The sequence below is a fragment of the Microcebus murinus genome, chromosome 28, assembly GCF_040939455.1.
Source record: "Microcebus murinus isolate Inina chromosome 28, M.murinus_Inina_mat1.0, whole genome shotgun sequence".
Classification (NCBI taxonomy): Eukaryota; Metazoa; Chordata; class Mammalia; order Primates; family Cheirogaleidae; genus Microcebus; species Microcebus murinus.
The window spans coordinates 1,976,145-1,996,949 of record NC_134131.1 but is presented as its reverse complement, the minus strand read 5'-3'; the positions used below and the strand labels follow the sequence as shown (position 1 = coordinate 1,996,949).

Here is a 20,805-nt window from a genome sequence, read left to right as displayed (position 1 = left end):
CTCGAGGTCAGGAGTTCGAAACCAGCCTGAGCAAGAGCAAGATCCCGTCTCTACTATAAATAAAAAGAAATTAATTGGCCAACTGATACATATATATAAAATTAGCCGGGTATGGTGGCGCATGCCTGTAGTCCCAGCTACTCAGGAGGCTGAGGCAGGAGGATCGCTTGAGCCCAAGAGTTTGAGGTTGCTGTGAGCTAGGCTGACGCCACGGCACTCACTCTAGCCTGGGCAACAAAGCGAGACTCTGTCTCAAAAAAAAAAAAAAAAAAAAAAAAAAAAAAGACCGTGGGCCCAAATCCTGACCCACAACCCCAATTGAGACAATTAGGCAGCCCCTAACCCTGACCCCTGCAGACCGTGACCCTGACTCCAAACTCTACCCTGCCCTTGGTTGCCACCCCAGTCCCCATCCTGACCCAGCCAGACCCTGAGACCCTGCGTGTTCCCCCACACTCCCGGCTGGTCATTAGCAACCCTCTTCCTCTCTCTGCCCTCCCTGCTGCTAACGAGTCCTCTGAGTTCTCCCAGGGCCCCAACCCAATCCCAGGGCCCTAACCCAATCCCGGGACCCTAACCCAATCCCGGGACCCTAACCCAATCCCGGGGCCCTAACCCAATCCCGGGACCCTAACCCAATCCGGGGCCCTAACCCAATCCCGGGGCCCTAACCCAATCCCGGAACCCTAACCCAATCCCGGGGCCCTAACCCAATCCCAGGGCCCCAACCCAATCCCAGGGCCCTAACCCAATCCCGGGACCCTAACCCAATCCCGGGACCCTAACCCAATCCCGGGGCCCTAACCCAATCCCGGGACCCTAACCCAATCCCGGGGCCCTAACCCAATCCCGGGACCCTAACCCAATCCGGGGCCCTAACCCAATCCCGGGACCCTAACCCAATCCCGGGACCCTAACCCAATCCCGGGGCCCTAACCCAATCCCGGGGCCCTAACCCAATCCCGGGGCCCTAACCCAATCCCGGGACCCTAACCCAATCCCGGGACCCTAACCCAATCCCGGGGCCCTAACCCAATCCCGGGGCCCTAACCCAATCCCGGGGCCAGACTGCACTCTGCCACCCCCTCCCCGCCCCAGGGACGCCAGACTGCCCCCCCTGCCGTGCAGAGCCCACCCCAGCCCCCCGACAGGCAGCCACTCAGAGGCTCATCTTTGTCACCCGGCCCGAGTCTAGCTTTCTCATCTGTAGGGGCGGGCGGGGCCGCTCCTGGGGTTTGGGGGGATGGCACGAGACGCTGTACTCAGAGCCCCTCGGGGTCCGGCTTGAGGTCTGGGCTCAGTCAGACGTGACGTCCTGCCCCCCCCCTTTGCTGTCCTCAGGGCCCCAGAGGAGAGCCCGGACGCGACGGCGAGACGGTCAGTGTCCCGGGCGTTTCGGAGCTGGGCGGGCAGGACTGCGGTTCCCAGTCCCGGAACCCCTCCCCACACCATGGACGCCACGAGTGTGCGTGTGCGTGTGCACGCACGCGATTCAGACGCACGCCTGTGCACACCTGTCCTCCCACCTCTGGATGGGGGAGGTGCCAGCCGGGGCAGAGCCCGAGTAGCCCCGGATTCCTGGGGGGCCCTGCGGTCCCCCGTCACCACCAAGTCCTCGTGCAGAAGTGCCCACGGCACTCGGGGTCGGGCGGGAGCGGGCAGCGCAGCCCCGGCGTTGCGACAGCCCTGCCTCCTCCTCTGCGGGACCTGGTGCCGGGAAGACGGGAGCCGCAGTGGCCCCTGGCATGGCATCTGACACCGTCCCTTCTCCTGCTCCAGGGCCCCAGGGACCCCCAGGGCCCGAGGCGAGTGTGCCCCACTCCCCGACCCAGCCTGCGGGTGGGCTCCTGCAGAGCGCCCACACGTGAGCGCCAGACAGTAGGGCCAGGAAACCAAGTTCTGTGACTACGAGCAAGGGACTGCGTGTCTCTGGGCCTCGGCTTACCCATCTGTTCAATGGGGCATGATAAACCTTTCCTGCCCTCTTCACACTCAGTGGTGAGGATTGAAACAAAACACACTTCAGCTTTTCGGGTTTTTTTGTTTTTTTTTGAGACAGGGTCTCACTCTGTTGCCCAGGCTAGAGTGAGTGCCGTGGCATCAGCCTAGCTCACAGCAACCTCAATCTCCTGGGCTCAGGCAATCCTCCTGCCTCAGCCTCCTGAGTAGCTGGGACTACAGGCATGCGCCACCATGCCCGGCTAATTTTTTTTTCTATATATATTAGTTGGCCAATTAATTTATTTCTATTTTTATAGTAGAGACGGGGTCTCACTCTTGCTCAGGCTGGTTTCGAACTCCTGACCTCGAGCAATCTGCCCGCCTCGGCCTCCCAGAGTGCTAGGATGACAGGCGTGAGCCACCGCGCCCGGCCTAGCTTTTTGGTTTTTAATAGACTTTATTTTTAGAACAGGTTTTTGTTTCACTTTTTGAGGGGGTTATTTTTGTTTTGTTTTGTTTTCTTCTGGCAGGATCTCTCTCTCTTTTGCCCAGGCTGGAGTACAGTGGCATCATCATAGCTCACAGCAGCCTCAAACTTTGGGGCTCAAGCGATCCTCCTGCCTCAGCCTCCCGAGTAGCCGGGACTACAGTCGTGCGCCACCATGCCCGGCTGATTTTTAAATTTTTCTGTAGAGACGGGGTCTCTCTGTGGTGCCCAGGCTGGTCTGAAACTCCTGGCCTCAAGTGATCCTCCCGCCTCGGCCTCTCACGGGGCTGGGATTACAGGCGTGAGCCACCGCGCCCGGCCTAGAACGGTTTTTGATTCACGACAAAATTGAGCGGAGAGTAGGGAGAGTTCCCGTGTCGCCCCCGCGCCCGTGGGTGGCAGCTGAGGGGCCCGCACCGACACAGCCTCGCCGAGGCCCACGCGCCAGGGCCCCGCTGGCACTGTGCACGTGAGAGCCTGGGCACACATGTCACCGTGGTGACAAGTGCCCAGCGTGGCAGTGCCGCAGTGTTCTCGCCACCCTGCCCGCTCTCTGTGCCCGCCCTCTCCGCCCTCCCCGCCCTGGCAGCCACTGCCTGCCACGGTGGCTTCGCACTGGGCCAGCCTTTTCCACCTAGTGACACGCACCGCGCCCCTCCACGCCTGTGCTGGCTCAGTAGCTTTTCAGAAGACATGTCTGAGCGGCCCACGGCGGGTCTGCCCGCTCGCCCGCGGGCGGTCCTCTTGTTCGCTTCCGAGTTTCGAGTTTCGGCGATGATGAAAAAGGCTGTCAAGGCCGGCGCGGTGGCTCACGCCTGTCATCCTAGCACTCTGGGAGGCCGAGGCGGGCAGATCGCTCGAGGTCAGGAGTTCGAAACCAGCCTGAGCCAGAGCGAGACTCCGTCTCTACTATAAGTAGAAAGAAATTAATTGGCCAACTAATATATATAGAAAAAATTAGCCGGGCATGGTGGCGCATGCCTGTAGTCCCAGCTACTCGGGAGGCTGAGGCAGGAGGATCGCTTGAGCCCAGGAGTTGGAGGTTGCTGTGAGCGAGGCTGACGCCATGGCACTCACTCTAGCCTGGTCAACAAAGCGAGACTCTGTCTCAAAAACAAAAAAAAGAAAGAAAGAAAACAGCTGTCAATATCCACGTGCGGGTTTTTGCGTGGACATACGTGTCCCACCGCTTCAGCTGCTAACGCCGTCCGCGATGTCGCCCTCTCCCCTGTCCCCTCCTCGTGCAGGGCCGGGCGGAAAGCGAGGTCCTCCCTGCCGGAGAGGACGGGTGGGGAGAGCGCCCTCAGTGTGTGCCAGGGCTGGCCGTCCATGGGGCACCGTCCCCTCGGCTGGAGAGCCACCTCCCACTGTCAGGAACCGTGACCTGTCTGGGGTCATCGAGCTCGGGGCGACTGGCTCAGGCGTGGAATCCAAGACCGTCAGCCGCTGCCCGCGAGTGCCTCTCCGAAGGCTCCAGGGCTCTCTGGCCGGCCCTGGGCGGGCCGCTGGTGCCACTTCTCCCACAGGACGAGAGGCCTGTGTGCGTCCAGGCCACGCCTAGGCTCTGACCTCTCTCTTGAGCCCCCCCGCCGCCCCTCCGGATAAGCCCGCCGTGCCTGGGAAGAAGGCTCGGGGCCCAGGAGGAGGGGGCTGGGCCGGAGCAGGCATGGGAGCCCCCACAGGGCAGGTGGCCTTCCGTCCACCAGACCAGACCCTCACGGGGGTGACCGCCCTGGCCCAGTCCTCCGTGAAGCCGGAGTCTCACTCATCCTTTCTCTTCCTCCAACACGTCACATCCGTGCCCACCTCGGGGCCTGGGAATGTCGTTCCCAAGTGTGGGAATGGCGGGACACTGGCACGGCGGGACCAGCGTCCCCCGGGGCTTGTTAGGGTGCAGCCCCCGGGCCCCCAGAGCAGACACCGTGAGGCCGGGCCCAGGTCCGCTTCACCAGCCCCCAGGTGACACCCATGTGAGCTCGAGCCTGGGAACCACTGAGCTCTGCTGCTCTCTCCGCAGGGGGTTGACGGCACGCCAGGCCAGCCAGGACTCCCTGGACCCCCCGGCCCCAAGGTGGGTGTCTGCCGTCCCTCAGCAGGCCTGTGCCTGCCACCGCCCCGGGTTTGTCTGCCTGGCAAAGCCCCGTCCTAGCCCCTTCGTTGGCTGGGCCGGTGCCCAGGGCAGCCAGAGCCAGGTCAAGGAGGGCCCTGAGCGCCTCCTGCCCACGGGCCTGGCTCCTCGTCTAGGCCACTTCCCTCCCCTCACTCCCCCAAGCCCTCTTGGTTCCCATCTCCGGGGACCCCACTCTGCGCCCTGTCCCCAAGCCAGGAATGGGGGTCATCCTCCAGCTTTCCTCCTCCAACCCCTCACGACAGCCCCAAATCCCGCCAGTCGGCGTCCAGGCTGTCTCTTGAGCCCCTGAGCTGCCCCAGTGTGTGCCAAGGTCCAGACTGGCAATCGGGGGCAGTGGTCCTGTGCCCCCCCCAGCTGGGGACAGCCCTGGGGCAGGTGGGCTCAGGCACCAGGTGGGCTCAGGCACCCCCTCCCTGGCCTGCCCCGGCCCAGCGCTCCCTCTCACTGCGATTGTTCCATTTCAGGGCGAGCCAGGGAGTGCGGGGCCCCGAGGAGAGAACGGCGTGGACGGCGCCCCTGGCCTCAAGGTGACTGCCCCGCCCTGCAGGCCCCTCACACCCTCACCCAGTCGGGAGGGGCCCATGTGGCTTCGCCTCTGATTTGCCCTTTTGGGGAGGGCCTGGGGGTGGGGGTCTGCTTGGACTTGGGGCGTCAGGCTGGCTTAGGGGCGGGGGTCTGCTTGGACTTGGGGGTGAGGCTGGCCTGGGGGCGGGGGTCTGCTTGGACTTGGGGGTGAGGCTGGCCTGGGGGCGGGGGTCTGCTTGGACTTGGGGCGTCAGGCTGGCTTAGGGGCGGGGGTCTGCTTGGACTTGGGGGTGAGGCTGGCCTGGGGCGGGGGTCTGCTTGGACTTGGGGGTGAGGCTGGCCTGGGGGCGGGGGTCTGCTTGGACTTGGGGGTGAGGCTGGCCTGGGGGCGGGGGTCTGCTTGGACTTGGGGCGTCAGGCTGGCTTAGGGGCGGGGGTCTGCTTGGACTTGGGGGTGAGGCTGGCCTGGGGTGGGGGTCTGCTTGGACTTGGGGTTGAGGCCGGCCTGGGGCGGGGGTCTGCTTGGACTTGGGGGTGAGGCTGGCCTGGGGGCAGGGGATCTGCTTGGACTTGGGGGTGAGGCTGGCCTGGGGGCGGGGGTCTGCTTGGACTTGGGGGTGAGGCTGGCCTGGGGGCGGGGGTCTGCTTGGACTTGGGGGTGAGGCTGGCCTGGGGGCGGGGGTCTGCTTGGACTTGGGGCGTCAGGCTGGCCTGGGGGCGGGGGTCTGCTTGGACTTGTGGGGTGAGGCTGGCCTGGGGCGGGGGTCTGCTTGGACTTGGGGGTGAGGCTGGCCTGGGGGTGGGGATCTGCTTGGACTTGGGGGTGAGGCTGGCCTGGGGGCGGGGGTCTGCTTGGACTTGGGGGTGAGGCTGGCCTGGGGTGGGGGTCTGCTTGGACTTGGGGGTGAGGCTGGCCTGGGGGTGGGGGTCTGCTTGGACTTGGGGGTGAGGCTGGCCTGGGGGCGGGGGTCTGCTTGGACTTGGGGCGTCAGGCTGGCCTGGGGGCGGGGGTCTGCTTGGACTTGTGGGGTGAGGCTGGCCTGGGGCGGGGGTCTGCTTGGACTTGGGGGTGAGGCCGGCCTGGGGGCGGGGGTCTGCTTGGACTTGGGGCGTCAGGCTGGCCTGGGGGCGGGGGTCTGCTTGGACTTGGGGCGTCAGGCTGGCCTGGGGCGGGGGTCTGCTTGGACTTGTGGGGTGAGGCTGGCCTGGGGGCGGGGGTCTGCTTGGACTTGGGGCATCAGGCTGTCCTGGGGCGGGGGTCTGCTTGGACTTACGAGGTGAGGCTGGCCTGGGGGCAGGGGTCTGCTTGGACTTTCGGGGTGAGGCTGGCCTGGGGGCAGGGGTCTGCTTGGACTTTCGGGGTGAGGCTGGCCTGGGGGCAGGGGTCTGCTTGGACTTGGGGCATCAGGCTGGCCTGGGGACGGGGGTCTGCTTGGACTTACGGGGTGAGGCCGGCCTGGGGGCGGGGCAGTGCGTGTGAGTGAGTGTCGAGGCCCCCCCCAGGGCCAGGTCACCACACAGTCTCTGGCTCCCAGGCCTCGGAGTCCCCGTCTCTGTACGGTGGGGGCTCGGGCGTCCTGGCGCTGGAGTGCCACTGTCACACGCTCGGCCGTCAGGGCCCCAGCCTTGTGGGGAGAGGGGCCTGCAGGTGGGCGGGGGTGGGGGCCCTTGGGCTTCGCATCTGCACCCCTGCACATGCGCCCCGCCGTGTGTCTCCGCAGGGGGAGCCCGGCCACCGAGGACCAGACGGAGCGGCGGGGCCCCGGGTAAGCTGCTGCCCCAGCAGGGCCACACCGATGGACTCCCAGGGTCGTGGTGGCCTCAGAGCCCCTGCCCCCACGGAGCCAGAGAAACAGTGGCGCTGCAGGAACTAGGAGTCCTTTTAAATTTTTTAAATAATTTATTAGTGATTTTTTTTTTTATTTTTTATTTCATAACACTTGCTTTTGGTAAAATGCTCAGATGTGAATATATGAAAATAAGAGTCCCAGGCCGGGCGCGGTGGCTCACACCTGTAATCCTAGCACTCTGTGAGGCCGAGGTGGGCGGATTGCTCGAGGTCAGGAGTTCGAAACCAGCCTGAGCAAGAGCGAGACCCCGCCTCTACTATAAATAGAAAGAAATTAATTGGACAACTAAAAATATATGGAAAAAATTAGCCGGGCATGGTGGCGAATGCCTGTAGTCCCAGTACTTGGGAGGCTGAGGCAACAGGATTGCTTGAGCCCAGGAGATTGAGGTTGCTGTGAGCTGGGCTGACGCCACGGCACTCACTCTAGCCTGGGCGACAAAGCGAGACTCTGTCTCAAAAAAAAAAAAAAAAAATCAGGCTTTCCATTTTCCCTTGAGAACTCAGGAGGCTTGAACGCCTGCATTAAGGCCGATCACGGGCACCCTGGGCTCAGACCAGGCAGGGCGTGTCCCTGAGTCTCCCCTCCTCCGCCTGCCCCTACCCTCACGTGCTGGGATGTCGCCAGCTTGCATCTGAGAACTGGCGCACACCAAGCATGCGTGTGGGCCCCATCACACGGCTCTTCCATTCGCCTCCTGCCCGGGTGCGATGCAGAGATAGCTACGGCTTCGCCCACCCTCGTTGCTCTTCCCTGAAACTCTCATGCTGCTTCCGGCCTCAGGGTCCCCCAGGCCTCAAGGGTGAGCAAGGCGACACAGTGGTGATCGACTACGATGGCCGGATCTTGGATGCCTTCAAGGTAGTGTTCCCAGGAAGCACCCCAGATGTTCATTTCCTTAAAGAATAGTCGGCCGGGCGAGGTGGCTCACACCTGTAATCCTAGCACTCTGGGAGGCCAAGGCGGGTGGATTGCTCGAGGTCAGGAGTTCGAGACCAGCCTGAGCAAGAGCGAGACCCCGTCTCTACTGTAAATAGAAAGAAATTAATTGACCAACTAATACGTATAGAAAAAATTAGCCGGGCATGGTGGCGCATGCCTGTAGTCCCAGCTACTCGGGAGGCTGAGGCAGGAGGATCACTTGAGCCCAGGAGTTAGAGGTTGCAGTACGCTACAATCGCGCCACTGCGCTCCAGCCTATGCAACAGAACGAGACCCTGCCTCGAAAAAGAAAAGGCCCCAACTTCAGTAGACGCCTGATATGGAAATCAGTGCTGTATTGAGACCCGCAAGATGCGGAGAGACCTGCAGTGAATGTGGCGTGCATGTGGCCCTGAGCTCCCCAGAGGCCAAGGCAAAAAAGGGAAGCTCCCCACTCAAGGGCAGGAGACAGAGCATTTCCTGTTGTCTAGTCCCAACACCGTTCCCCAGGAACGCTGGCTGGAGGGCTGGGACTTGCAGGGACTTCTGTGGGGGAGGATGATAGCAGCAAGGCCTGGCCCAGCAACCCCCGGGGAGGTGTGGTCCCTGTGTCCCCGAACCCTGCCCAGTCACTGGCAGACTTGGGGGCCCCCACCAGTGGAGAGACAGGTTGGATGCCAGGCGCTCTTGGGTACCCCAGAAGGTCCCCGTGAAGTCGGGGAGGGGTGGTCGCCGGAGACCAGACGGGGCATTGGCACCGGGTCTCCGAGGAGCGCCAATTCCAGGTGTCTCCCGAAGGCCTCGGGGAAGCACGTGTTGACGGTAACTGTGGCCCACTGCGGCCGGCATGGCGTGTGGTGTGGTGTGGCGTGGCCCCAATGCATGTGCACATGGGTGGCGTGTCCCAGCCGGCTAGCCGAGTGGGAGGAGCTCCGCGAGGGCAGGGAGCGAGGAGTGGGACTTCGAATGCCCGCTAGGAGGATGACGATAGCCAGTTCTCGAGCAGGTAATGCCGCTAAGGCAATAAAAACCCATCGGGCCGGCGTGGTGGCTCACGCCTGTAATCCTAGCACTCTGGGAGGCCGAGGCGGGCGGATTACTCAAGGTCAGGAGTTCGAAAACCAGCCTGAGCAAGAGCAAGACCCCGTCTCTACTAAAAATAGAAAGAAATTAATTGGCCAACTAATATATATATAGAAAAAATGAGCCGGGCATGGTGGCACATGCCTGTAGTCCCAGCTACTCGGGAGGCTGAGGCAGGAGGATCGCTTGAGCCCAGGAGGTTGAGGTTGCTGTGAGCTAGGCTGACGCCATGGCACTCACTCTAGCCTGGGCAACAAAGTGAGACTCTGTCTCAAAAAATAAAAACCCATCGTGCTGGGGAGCGGCGAGAAGGCGTAGGGGGGCTGGCGCCCCGGCAGAGAGGCCTGGGTCTAAAGCAAGGTGGGTAGGATGGAGGGCATGAGGGAAGCCCAGGGCCATCTCAGTGGAGACGCCAACAAGAAAGGAGCACCCGGGGGAAGGGACCCAGCAGTCGGGGGACCAGAGCTTGTCCAGAGGCGGAGTAGAGGCAGGTGATGAGCCGTCGTGGGCAGGCAGCCTGCAGGAAGGACAGGTCAGGACGGGAGCTTGGAAATGGGGGCAGACCTAGAAAAGCTAAAGACCCCACACTCCACCCGTGAGACCGAGGAAGTCCCCGGGACCAGGAGGTAGCAGGCAACGGAGCCAGATGGTCAGAGGGCTCACAAGACAGGCAGAGACGGCAGTGCCAGGCTGCTACTGGGGACGCAGTTTGGCCCAGCCTTGAATACCAGCAGAGGATTTGACCTTGCTTCCAGAGGCAGTAGGGAGCCATCGCAGGATCTTGAGCAGGGCAGTGCTGTGAAGAAATCTCTGCGTGAGGCAGACTGGCTCTGAGGGCAGAGGGGCTCAGAGCCCTCTGTGGCAGTGGACACGATGCTCTCTTGCCCGTTGCTGGGTGCTGCTCCCTGGCCTTCTCTGAGACTTGGGGGCCAGATCCAGCCATGTGCAGTGTGGCCTGATGTGACTAGGGCAGAAGCGGGCTCCAAGGTCCCTTGGCCCTGCTGCAGCTCAGCTGGACAGGGACTTGGCCCACGGTGGGGGGCTGGGCGGGCAGCGAAGGGAGGCCCTGCCTAACCACTGACTGGGGTGACTTTCACACACAGGGTCCTCCTGGGCCACAGGGGCCCCCAGGGCCACCAGGGATCCCTGGAGCCAAGGTCAGTGCAGATGCAGCTGTGTGGTCCCCACCTTGTCCCCAGGGCCCGCCTCCCCCTCCTCCCTGCATGTGCCCTTTCCACTGCCCCCTGGGCTCCTGGCCCGGCCGCTGGGGCTCAGAGAAAGGGGCCCTGCTGCTTCCTAACCAAGCCGGGGGCCTTCGTCCTGGGCGCTGCCTGCCCTGGGCGGCTTTCCCGGGACCCTCATTCACATGTTGAAACTGAAGAACCAGCCCGCGTGACATCCCGCCAGGCCAGTGCACGGCCGGTCCTGCGCTGGTGCCCCTCGGTTCACAGCCTGCCGGTTTGTCCCAGGAGAACGAGCCCAAGGCTCTGAGGTCAGGCAGGTCTGGTCCTGGCACTGCTGCACCTGGGCCCAGTGGCCTGGAGCAAGCCACTTGACCCTCCACACCCCAGCCTCCCAGTCTGTGCCACGGCTGCCACAGCTCCCAGCCACGGGCCACGGCTGCCCCTCAGGGGGCCACGGAAATGAAAGGGAGGAGGTGGGGGGCACCTTCCTGGAGGGGCAACTGCAGGGACCCCTCCCAGGCGAGGTGCAGGTCAGGAAGCAGCTCAAGCCGCCAGCCCCTCTCTGGCCAAGGGAGGCGTGACCCCTCCTACTGTCTGTTCCCTTCCAGGGCGAGCTTGGACTGCCGGGTGCCCCAGGAATCGATGGAGAGAAGGTCTCTGGGCCCTTCCTTTCCTTGGTGATGCCGGTGCCTGGTGTTGGGCTCTGTGTGCGTGTGTGTGTGTGTGTTTGCGTGTGCGTGTGTTTGCGTGCTTATGCATGTGTGCAGTCAGAGTCAGAAACCACCGTGTGCGGGAGGCCACGGGACACAGAGGCACTAGGTGTGGGCTGCGCAGCCAGGCTGCCGGGGTGCAGGGCCCGGTCTGCCTGCAGGCCTGGGACGAGCCGCCCACTCCAGGCAGGTTCCTCGTGCACGCAGGCGAGAGGTGCCAGGGCTGTCCTGAGGGTTGAATAACCGTGCAGGTAGAACACTTAGAGCAGTGCCCGCCACGGGGTAGCAAAGGGCCCACAAACGTCAGCTGCTGGCATTGCTGTCCTTGTTGGTATTATTGTAACTACACGTGTGTGTGCACACGTGTAATCCTACACGGATATGAGGACATCCGTGGGGTCACTCGCTATTCGAGGTCCCCAGTGTGTAGCACACCTTGGATGTCACGTGACTGGCTGAGTGGAGGGGTGCAGTGGCTATAAGGGTATGGGGGGCTGGCAGTGCCCCGCACAGGCCCTGAGCTGTGAGCACAGAGTGTACCCCACGAGTGCCCTTCAAGTGGCAGCCCCAGGCCCACGTGCCCCGGCCCCTCCTCCCCATCCCCCTGCTCCAAGTGCCTGCACCCCGAGTGCAGTGAGGCCGGAGTGGGGTCTCCCCTCCCTGTCTCCATCCAGATACCCCCCCAACATTCTGCTGAGGCTCCCAGCCACCCGGGCTGGAGGTGGGGACCCACAAAGCGGAAGTGGGTGTCTGGCCCAGACTAAGCTCTGGGGACCGCCCGGGTGGGGGAGGGGAGATGCCTGTCTAGCCCCACTTATCCCTTGTTCTTGTGGCTTTCAGGGTCCCCGAGGACCAAAAGGAGACCCAGGGGAGCCCGGGCCCACTGGACTCAAAGGGGAAGCAGGCGAGATGGGCTTGTCCGGACTCCCGGTAGGTGGCCGGGCTGGGCCACGCGTTGTGGCCGGTCCCCAGGAGAATGTGTGCCCCGGCCAGGGCTGCCCCTGTGCTCTGTGAGCCTCCACTTCCTCGTCCGTACAAGGACACCCCCCCCAGGATCCTCCCCAAGATGAAACGGGAGGGCCGGCCCGGCGGGGCCAGGGGGCACTGTGCTCTGCCCTGAGCTGCCTCCCGCCCGCCCTCGCTGACTCGGATCCCTGCAGGGGCAGCCTCCCTCGCTGCCAGGTGTCCTCCCGTCTGACGGGGGGGGGGGGGGGGGGGGGGGGATAATTCCCCGCCCCCACGAGGGGATGTGGGGACAGGGCTTCGAGCTGTGGCCGGTACCCCATAGATACCCACTGTTGGTTGTCATCATCGCCGTGGTCCTTGTTGCTCTTGTGGCAGGGCTAGAAGTGCCACCGGGTGTCCCACAGCCTAACCCTAACCCCGCTGTCTGTCCCCGAGGATTGCTGGAAGCGAGATCTTCGCCCCAGAGCCCCAGTTGCGCCTCCGGGGCCGGAAAGCAGTCTGTGCGCCGGCCACGTGTCTCTGCAGACCTACCGTGCTCACCTCCCAGGGCCCGGCGGGCGCAGTTTTTAAGCTGCAAAGGCCAGCTTATCACAGCTGCGCACCCGTTGTGTGGGGAAGGGAGGGGGAGGTCGCTGAGCACCGGCGGCGTGACTTCGGTGCCGGACAGGAAGCGCTCACAGGCCATCCCGTCCTGCAGGGCGCCGACGGCCCCAAGGGGGAGAAGGGGGACTCGGCGTCCGACAGCCTGCAGGAGAGCCTGGTAAGGGGCATGGGGTCAGGGCTTCCCTCCAGCACCCAGTCCCAGCCAGTGGGGGCTCGAGCCTTGGGACAAAGGCCACCTGGCCCGACCGAGCCCAGGGCAGCGGGGGAGAGTAGCAAGGAAGCCTCGGGCCGTGTCCCCCAGCTGAGGCCCGCCCAAGAACCCAAAGGCCAGCACTGGGCGTGCCCTCCTGGACACAGGAAGGAGGCTCACCCCCAGGGCCAGGGCCAGCACCCTGGTCCACAGCCAGTGAGTGTGGGGGATGGGTGAGGGATGACGGCGCAGTGGGTGACTAACCCATCTCTGACCCTTCCTAGGCCCAGATCATAGTGGAGCCAGGGCCCCCTGGCCCCCCCGGGCCCCCAGGCCCCATGGTAAGCATGGCTTGGATTGAAGCAGCCAGGACACCAAGGGCTGGGGGGGGGGGGCGGATAGGCATCCTCATGGGGGGAGCCGGGCATGTCCTGCAAAGAGAGCAGAGCCCAGGTCAGGGCCCAGGGGCCAGCGGACGGCCTGAAGCCTTTGTGGCCGCCGAGCAGGGCCCTGGCCTGCAGTCTGGGCCCAGCCGGACAGCCCTTCTGATCTGTTTCTTCTCCCTCCCTAGGGCCTTCAGGGAGTTCAGGGTCCCAAGGTGAGTGGGTGGAACCCCCTGCTCACCCCAGACTCGCAGCCTGGGGTGCGAAGTCTTGCTGGTGGGCGAGTGGGGGACCCGCACCCAGCCCCGGGCCCAGCCCTGCGTCCTCCCAGTGCCCTAACGTGTCCTCGGCCAGTCCCCCACCTGGGGCGCTGCTCCTTTACTTTCCCGTGCAGTCCCCTCTGTCCTCTCTCCTCCTCCTGTCGGCCTCCCTCTGAGTCCCCGCCTCACCTCCTTTCTCTGCGCCTCCCCCACCCCATGCACAGCTGTTTCTCAACTGCCCTCGCGCAGACAGAGCATGAAGTCTCCTCGGGGTGGGTGTCGTTACATAACAGCGTGTTCTCTGCTCTTGAATTAAAACCGCGAGTGTGGCCTGCCTGTGCGCCCAGCCCCAGGGAGGCAGACGCGGAAGGGGAGGCCATCTGGCCGTGCTGCTCAGCTCGCCCGGGCCTGCCCCGGCGAGCAGCACTTCTCTGCTCCCCCAGCTCGGAGGCCGGACGGGGGCTCCACTGTGGGATCCCAGGCCCGAGTGGGGTGGAGCATGGCCCAGCCAGAGAGGTGCTGCTCCTGGCTCCGCTTTCTCCTGAGGCCTCCCCAGACCATGTTTGCAAGAGGCAGCTGTTGTCAGGGACGGGTCCAAGCTTGGGGCTCGGAAACCTGACTGGTGCTCAGCTCTGCCACCTCCCTGCCCAGCTGCGGGGCTGGGCCCGTCCCTGGCCCTCCCTGCACCTCCTTCCCTCATCTGTGGCCGGGGTGGCTGCAGTCACCTTCCATGATTGCTGGGGAAGCGGAGGTGGGAAAAGGTGAAATGCACGTGCCTGTGGCTCATCCCGACTGTCCCTGCCATGGAGGAAGCTGGGCCAAGCCTGTGGAGCCTGGATCTGCCCCTCCGCCGTGCACACCCACCTCCCACGCAGGCCCCAAGCGTGCCCGTCTGCTGCCTGTCCGCCCCTACGCCCTGACCGATTTCCCCTCTGCTTCCAGGGCTCGGATGGAGCCAAGGGAGAGAAGGGCGCATCTGGCGAGAGAGGCCCCGGCGGCCTGCCTGTGAGTGTCCCTGCCTTGTCTGTCCCCAGAGGGTCACTCCTGTAGCTGGCATGCCTCCTGACCCAGTCCTTTTCCGTCCAGGGGCCAATTGGCCCACCGGGCCTTATCGGGCTGCCAGGAACCAAAGGAGAGAAGGTAACCACCCTGCTCGGACCCCCCCAACCATGGCCGTGTGTCCACAGTGTCAGCCAGCCCTGCGTGCTCAACCCTGCACCTCGCGGGGTCCCTGCACCTCACGGGGCCAGAGCTCAGGCTCTGTGGGTGCCGTGTCTTCCCTGTCCTCTGAGCCTGCGTGGTCAGTGGGTCTCCCTGCCCCCGTGTCTGTGGCCAACTCACAGAGCTGAACTTCATCAGCAGCTGTGCTTCCAGAACCCTCCCCCCCCCACAAGCCCCTTCACCCTTCTGTGTCTCTCCTCAGGGCAGGCCCGGGGAGCCAGGACTAGACGTAAGTGTCTCATCATTCACTCTGAGTGTTCTGGTCCCTCTGTGTGTGTCTTCCGCCCGTATACGGTAACCTGATCTGGCTAGCTCAAGTGTGACCCCCTTTCCCAGGGCTGGAACTGCAGCTGACTCCTGGGTCCTCAGTGCCAAGTTCAGTGCACAGCCCAGAGTTGGTGCTTTATGGAAGGATGGATGGATTGTTGATGGATGGATGGATAATGGATAGATGGATAGATGAATAGATGGATTAATGGATGGATGGATAATGGATAGATGAATAGATGGATTAATGGATGGATGGATGGATGGATGGATGAATAATGGATAGATGGATGGATGGATAATGGATAGATGGATGGAGGATGGGTAGATGGATGGATGGATAATGGATGGATGGATGGATGGATAATGGATGGATGGATGGATAATGGATAGATGGATGGATGGGTGGATGGATGAATGGATAATGGGTGGATGGATGAATGGATAATGGGTGGATGGATGGATGGATAATGGATGGATGGATGGATAATGGATGGATGGATGGGTGGATGGATGGATGGATAATGGATGGATGGATGGATAATGGATGGATGGATGGATGGATGGATAATGGATAGATGGATGGATAATGGATGGATGGATGGGTGGATGGATAATGGATGGATGGATGGATAATGGATGGATGGATGGGTGGATGGATGGATGGATAATGGATGGATGGATAATGGATGGATGGATGGATGGATGGATGGATGGATGGATAATGGATAGATGGATGGATAATGGATGGATGGATGGGTGGATGGATAATGGATGGATGGGTGGGTGGATGGATGGATGGATAATGGATGGATGGATGGATGAATAATGGATGGATGGATGGGTGGATGGATGGATAATGGATAGATGGATAGACAGATGGATGGATAAATGATGGATGGATAGTGAATGGATGATGGATGGATGGATGAAGGGATGACGGATGGATGGATGGATGATGGATGGATGGGTGGATGGATGGATAATGGATAGATGGATAGACGGATGGATGGATAGATGATGGATGGATAATGCACTGTAGCAAGGAGATGGGAGAGCAGTGAGAAGCCTGTCGCAGTATCTTGGTGACACACGATAAGGCTTCAGCTGGGACAGTATTGTGAGAAGGAGAGGAAGGGAAGTATTAGCCCAACGTTGAATGTCTCGAGTCTCCTTTGGTCGCATAGGAGGAAAACACAGTTTAAACTGGCCTAAAATGAGTTACAGCTGAAAAGTCTGGAGGTTGGGCCACGATCTCCTGTCTCTGCTCCCCTGCGTGGGAGTCATTCCCAGCTCCCAGAGGAAGTCTCCCGGGTAGTCTCACCGGCCCCAGGGAGGTGGACACTGCACCGCCGCCTGGCCCTGGGGATGCAGGCTGCTCACGGGCTCGGCCCTGGGGGAGGAGGCAGTGGGTTGTGAAACAGCGGCAGCTGTCGCGAGGGACAGAGACAGGGCTGCGAGGACTCTGGGGTCCCCTCTGGACTTTAAAAAGAGAATGTTGCCTTGGAGAGCAAGCGTGGACAAGGAAGAGGAAGAGCCCGGGTTTCTGACCGGGAGGGCTGCGTTCCATCGGCGAGAAGGGACGGGAGAAGACGAGCCTGGATCCAGTTCCGGCGCTGGGCGCGCTGGGGAGTGGAGCGGAGGACTACAGGCTTCCATGGACCTGGCCACAGCCATCTTCTAGGAGGCCAGGGCTCAGAGTGGCCTCTCAGTGACAAGCCCACCCGCTCTACCTGGCAAACCCTGGGAGGTCCTCGGTTCCACCAGGCCCAGCTGAAATGGGGGACCCTGCTCTGATCAGAAGCTTCCTTTGAACCCCCATCCCTGGACAGAACTGTTCCGCCCACCGCCCTGCCACCCCTTTCCGTACTGGGTCACTGAGCACTGACCGTCAGCAGCTGCACTCTTGCCTGCCCCGTTAGACATGGGGGGACATGCCAGATGCCTTCCTCTGTCCCCAGTGTCCAGCCTAGTTCCTAGTGGGTCCTTATGCATACTGCTTGCCTGGGAGGACAGGTAGATGAATGGACAGACAGGTGTGCAGAAGCTGAGCCGGGGGCAGAGAACGAGAGATCGCCATTCTCATTCTGTCGAAGGTGGTGATGTAACTTCCATGGGTTCTGGGGTGTCTGTGCCCAGCCAGGCCTAGGCCCGCCCGGCTGCGCCTGGCAGCAGCCCCTCGAGACAGCTTGGCCAAGGGCTCCCGCCCACACGCCGACAACAGTCTGCTTTGGAGGAAGCAGAGCTGGTGTCCTAAGTGCGTCAGCCTGGTTCCCAGCACTCGGGTCACCTAACAGTTGGGGCCAGACCCACTTGTGCCACAAAAATGCGTGGAGGAAGGAGGGGGGTGGGCGGGAGAGGCGCGGAGATGAGTGGGTAACAGAGGGGCAGCCTCGTGTCCAGCCTTGACCTTGAATCCTCTCATCAGGGCTTCCCTGGACCCCGAGGGGAGAAAGGTGACCGGAGCGAGCGTGGAGAGAAGGTGCAGGGGGGACAGGAGCTGGGGGCAGGCGCACGGGAGGGGAGCAAGCAGAAGGGGAGCCCAAGCAGGCGGAGAGAGGCCGGGTGGGGGGGAGGCGGGAGGCGGTGGGCGGGGTCACGCGGAGGCATCAGCTGGGGCTTGACTGCGTGTTGCGGTCCGGGGTCCGAGGTCCGAGGGTTCTGAGCCGGGAAGCCGAGGCCATCCCATCATCTTGCCTCTGTGCAGGGAGATCGAGGGGTTCCCGGCCGGAAAGGAGTGAAGGGCCAGAAGGGTGAACCGGGACCGCCGGGCCTGGACCAGCCGTGTCCTGTGGTACGTGTCGCAGCAGGATGGCAGCCCCTGTCCTCAGAACTCAGTTGCAAGTCCCATGCCAGCACGCCCACTGCCAGGGCCACTGCTGCTGCTGCTGCCGCCATCATCCCGGCTCCTCCAGCTCTGGCCTTGACCCCCACCACAGGCATGGCTGGGAGACCCAGCCCCTCTGTCGCTGCCCCCATTACTCGGCCCCAAGGCAGCGCTGGCTTAAGTGGGGACCCTTTTCGAGCCACCTTGTGCGGGCCCGGAGAGGGGCTTGACCAGGTTCGGAGCAGCCTTTCCCCGGAGTTGTCACTAATGTCAGGGGCCGCCCGGGAAAGCCCCAGGCCCTGAGGAAGGAACCCCGTTGCCACGGGGATGTTGCACGGCCCCAGCCATCACCCTTGCCTCCCAGGTCCACGGTCTGACTCGGACTCCCTCTGGGCTTGAGGCCAGGCTGGGCTAGAACTGAGCTTCCCCACCGCGGAGGGGTGGGACCCGCTGACCTCTCTGGGTGTCCCTCCTCTTCCTTCCTGCTTCCCAGAAGAGCCTTTCTCTGGGCAGGGGCAGCCCTGGCTGCTCCCCGGGCGCGCTGGCAAGCCCACCCTTTGCCTGGAAGGCAGCGAGGGTCTCGAGTCCTGCTCGTCCAGCGGAGCTCAGGAAGGAGGAAAAACAAAGCAGCTGGGTTCCCACAGTGAAACCGGCCAGATGCCCAGATGCCCGTGCCCGGCCGGGGCCTGGGAGAGGGGCGTCCCACTGTGTCCTGCGCAAGCCGCCCCCACCCTCTGGAGGGCGTCAGGGCGGCCGGCCCACCTGCCCCTCTGGCTGCGAATGGGTCTCGCCAGCCCACCCCACCCTTCCTCAGTGTCTGCATCTGTGCGCGGTGGGCGGGGCGCCCTCTCTCCAGAGGTTTTGGGGAATAAATGAGAAAAAGAGCGGAGAGCAGCATGGGGGGCACACAGCCCTCCCCGAGAGTCAGTGAGCCTTGTCTCCTTTGAAACAGGAGAATCCCGCGTGCCGAGGCCAGCAAGGTGCACCGGGCTGGCACAGCCGGGCAAGGGGCCTGAGGCCCTGCCCTGCGGTAGGCGGTCGGGCCTGCTGTGTGCTGTGTGCTGTGTGGCCTTCTGGGTGGCCTGGGCCTCCACTCTGCCCCTGCCCTCCCTCCCTGCAGCCTTCCTCCTCGTTCGGTCCTCCTCCCCACCTTCCTCTTGGTCCCCAGACTGTGCCCCGCACACACCCGGGAATGTCCCAGGGGGTCTGCCCCAGCGTCTGTGGCCCGTGCCTGTGCTTTGGAACAGCATGAAGTGTTTTCTGTCCCAGGCTCCCCCAGGGCCATCATGTCCCTCACCCCTGCCGCCCAGGTGGACACAAGAGGCGTCCTAGCCCTGCCTCAGTGGGCTGCAGCAGCCACACACAGCAGCTACCTGGGCTGCATCTTTCTACAGATCAGGGCAGGGGTGTGCGGCATGCAGGGAGCTGGTCAGACCCAGTCCGGTCACCGAAACCTTTTTCTTTCCAGGGCCCCGATGGGCTGCCCGTGCCTGGCTGCTGGCACAAGGTACCTGGCAGGGAAGTGTCTCTGGGGCAGGCTCGGGAGAGTGGAGGGAGGATGGGGGGTGGGAGGGCTCACTCAGAGTGCTGGGCGTCTGCACAATGTTCCCATCATGTCCCTGGTTGTGCCTCTTCCACCGTGTGGTCTTGGGTGACTGTGCGTGACCCACCTGTTGTTCCCACAGGGCTGGGTTGACACCTGGCCCAGCCAGTGCAAAACCGTCAGTGCCCCCTGCCCCGCTGAGAGGGAGTGGAGGTGGAGAGAGGAGAGGGAGGAAAGGAGGGGCCGGACGTGTTCCTGAGGACATGGGCGGGACAGGGGAGCTGGAGCAGGGTGGCCTGGATGGGAGTGGGGCCGGAGGGGTCTCTTGGGCCCCTCGTCACCTTCTGTCTCTCCTCCTTTTCCAGTGACCCCCAGACCCAGCTCACACCTGTACAGATCTGTGTGGACGTTTTTAATTTTTGTAAAAACAAAGCAGTAATATATTGATCTTTTTTCATGGGATGTGCCACCTGTGGCCTTTTCGCATTTGCGAGTGTGCCCACCCGCCCAGCACCATCAGCACGTGAAGCTACAGGAATGCGGACAGGCCGACCTGGGGCCAGCTCGCCCCGAGGGCCCCCGGGGGCTTGGCTTTCCCAGGAAGGAGACGAAGGTGGACGCTCCTGCTCGGGACAGGCTGCAGAGGTCCCGGCTGGGCCTGCGGTCGCCTGAGCAGTGCAGAGACTCGCAGCTGTGGGGCTGCCCTGCAAGAGCCGCCCCTCGGAGCTCTGGAGCCCCCCGGGACACACCCCCGCCAAGAGGGCCCAGGGCTTGGCAATAGCTACAGCCGGACCCAGCCACAGCCGGCTGCCCACACGCTCGGCCCCCCAGACGAGACTCCCGCCAAGCACCTGCAGCTGGCCCTGGGGTGCAGTCGGCAGAAAGCACCGAGGGTCTAGCTCCCACCCAGTTCGGGAGGCCTCAGGACACCAGCGGCCACGAGAATACATGTCCTGTGGCCAAGAGTAGTGGCCAAGCTCTGTGACTGCTGTCGTGGATGGAGGGTCCCAGGCTGGACTGGCTGCCACTTCCTGTCCCCGTGTCTGCATCAGAGCACAGACGGGACGGGGCTTCTCCTGGCCTGAGCAGCCAGGCCTCCAGCTCAGAGTCTGGGCCCACGTCTCCCACCCGTGGCTCCGGCCAGCCCGCCGGAAATGGTTCTCCTGGTGAGTTGTGCAGACAAGGCGAACCTCAAGGCCGGTTCCCTGCTGGCCTGAGCAAGGCGGCTGCGGCCAGAGCTGCCCACGCTCTGACAAGAGGCTGTCCCACCTGTCGCAGGCATTCCCAGCAGCCATCTCTGTCCCAGCCACGCACCTCCCATGTCTGTGTAGACGGCTGTCGCTGCGCGTAATAAACCACAAGTGTGTGTCTGGACGTGCCTGTCCTTGTGGACTGCCCCGGGGCACCTCTGGCTGGGGTTTCATCCTGGCCATTGCTGCGTGGGGGCTGGGGGGAAGGGGACTCTCTCCCTGGGTCAGAGCCATCCCGGAAACCAGAGGAAGCAGTTCAGGATCGAGGCAAAGACAGCATTTGGAGTTAGGAAGATGCAGGCTCAAGACCTGGCCCCTCCACAAGCAGCACTTCTTGTCACCGAGCCCCCATGCATTCCTCCGTGTTGGTTACCAGACTGCTGCGTAACAAATCACCCCAAAACTTGTCGCCAAGAAACAATGATCATTGCTGTTTCTTACAGTTCTGGGGGTCAAGTTCTCC

General features: G+C 63.0%; 1 protein-coding gene across 1 annotated transcript in view; it reads left to right on the top strand.

Moving 5' to 3' along the window:
- The window catches only part of COL23A1 (collagen type XXIII alpha 1 chain), a 218,627-nt gene extending 198,132 nt beyond the window's left edge, over positions 1 to 20,495 (top strand). Inside the window, exons 10-29 of the mRNA XM_075998436.1 lie at positions 1,342 to 1,381; positions 1,780 to 1,811; positions 4,035 to 4,055; positions 4,446 to 4,499; positions 5,024 to 5,086; positions 6,806 to 6,850; positions 7,718 to 7,795; positions 10,042 to 10,095; positions 10,731 to 10,775; positions 11,673 to 11,762; positions 12,496 to 12,558; positions 12,876 to 12,932; positions 13,163 to 13,189; positions 14,177 to 14,239; positions 14,321 to 14,374; positions 14,658 to 14,684; positions 17,151 to 17,204; positions 17,430 to 17,516; positions 19,018 to 19,056; positions 19,458 to 20,495. Of these exons, the coding sequence (XP_075854551.1) occupies positions 1,342 to 1,381; positions 1,780 to 1,811; positions 4,035 to 4,055; positions 4,446 to 4,499; positions 5,024 to 5,086; positions 6,806 to 6,850; positions 7,718 to 7,795; positions 10,042 to 10,095; positions 10,731 to 10,775; positions 11,673 to 11,762; positions 12,496 to 12,558; positions 12,876 to 12,932; positions 13,163 to 13,189; positions 14,177 to 14,239; positions 14,321 to 14,374; positions 14,658 to 14,684; positions 17,151 to 17,204; positions 17,430 to 17,516; positions 19,018 to 19,056; positions 19,458 to 19,460 (996 nt within the window). The 3' untranslated portion in view covers positions 19,461 to 20,495. The remainder of the gene's footprint in view (positions 1 to 1,341; positions 1,382 to 1,779; positions 1,812 to 4,034; positions 4,056 to 4,445; positions 4,500 to 5,023; positions 5,087 to 6,805; positions 6,851 to 7,717; positions 7,796 to 10,041; positions 10,096 to 10,730; positions 10,776 to 11,672; positions 11,763 to 12,495; positions 12,559 to 12,875; positions 12,933 to 13,162; positions 13,190 to 14,176; positions 14,240 to 14,320; positions 14,375 to 14,657; positions 14,685 to 17,150; positions 17,205 to 17,429; positions 17,517 to 19,017; positions 19,057 to 19,457) is intronic.
- Positions 20,496 to 20,805: the final 310 nt, after the last annotated feature.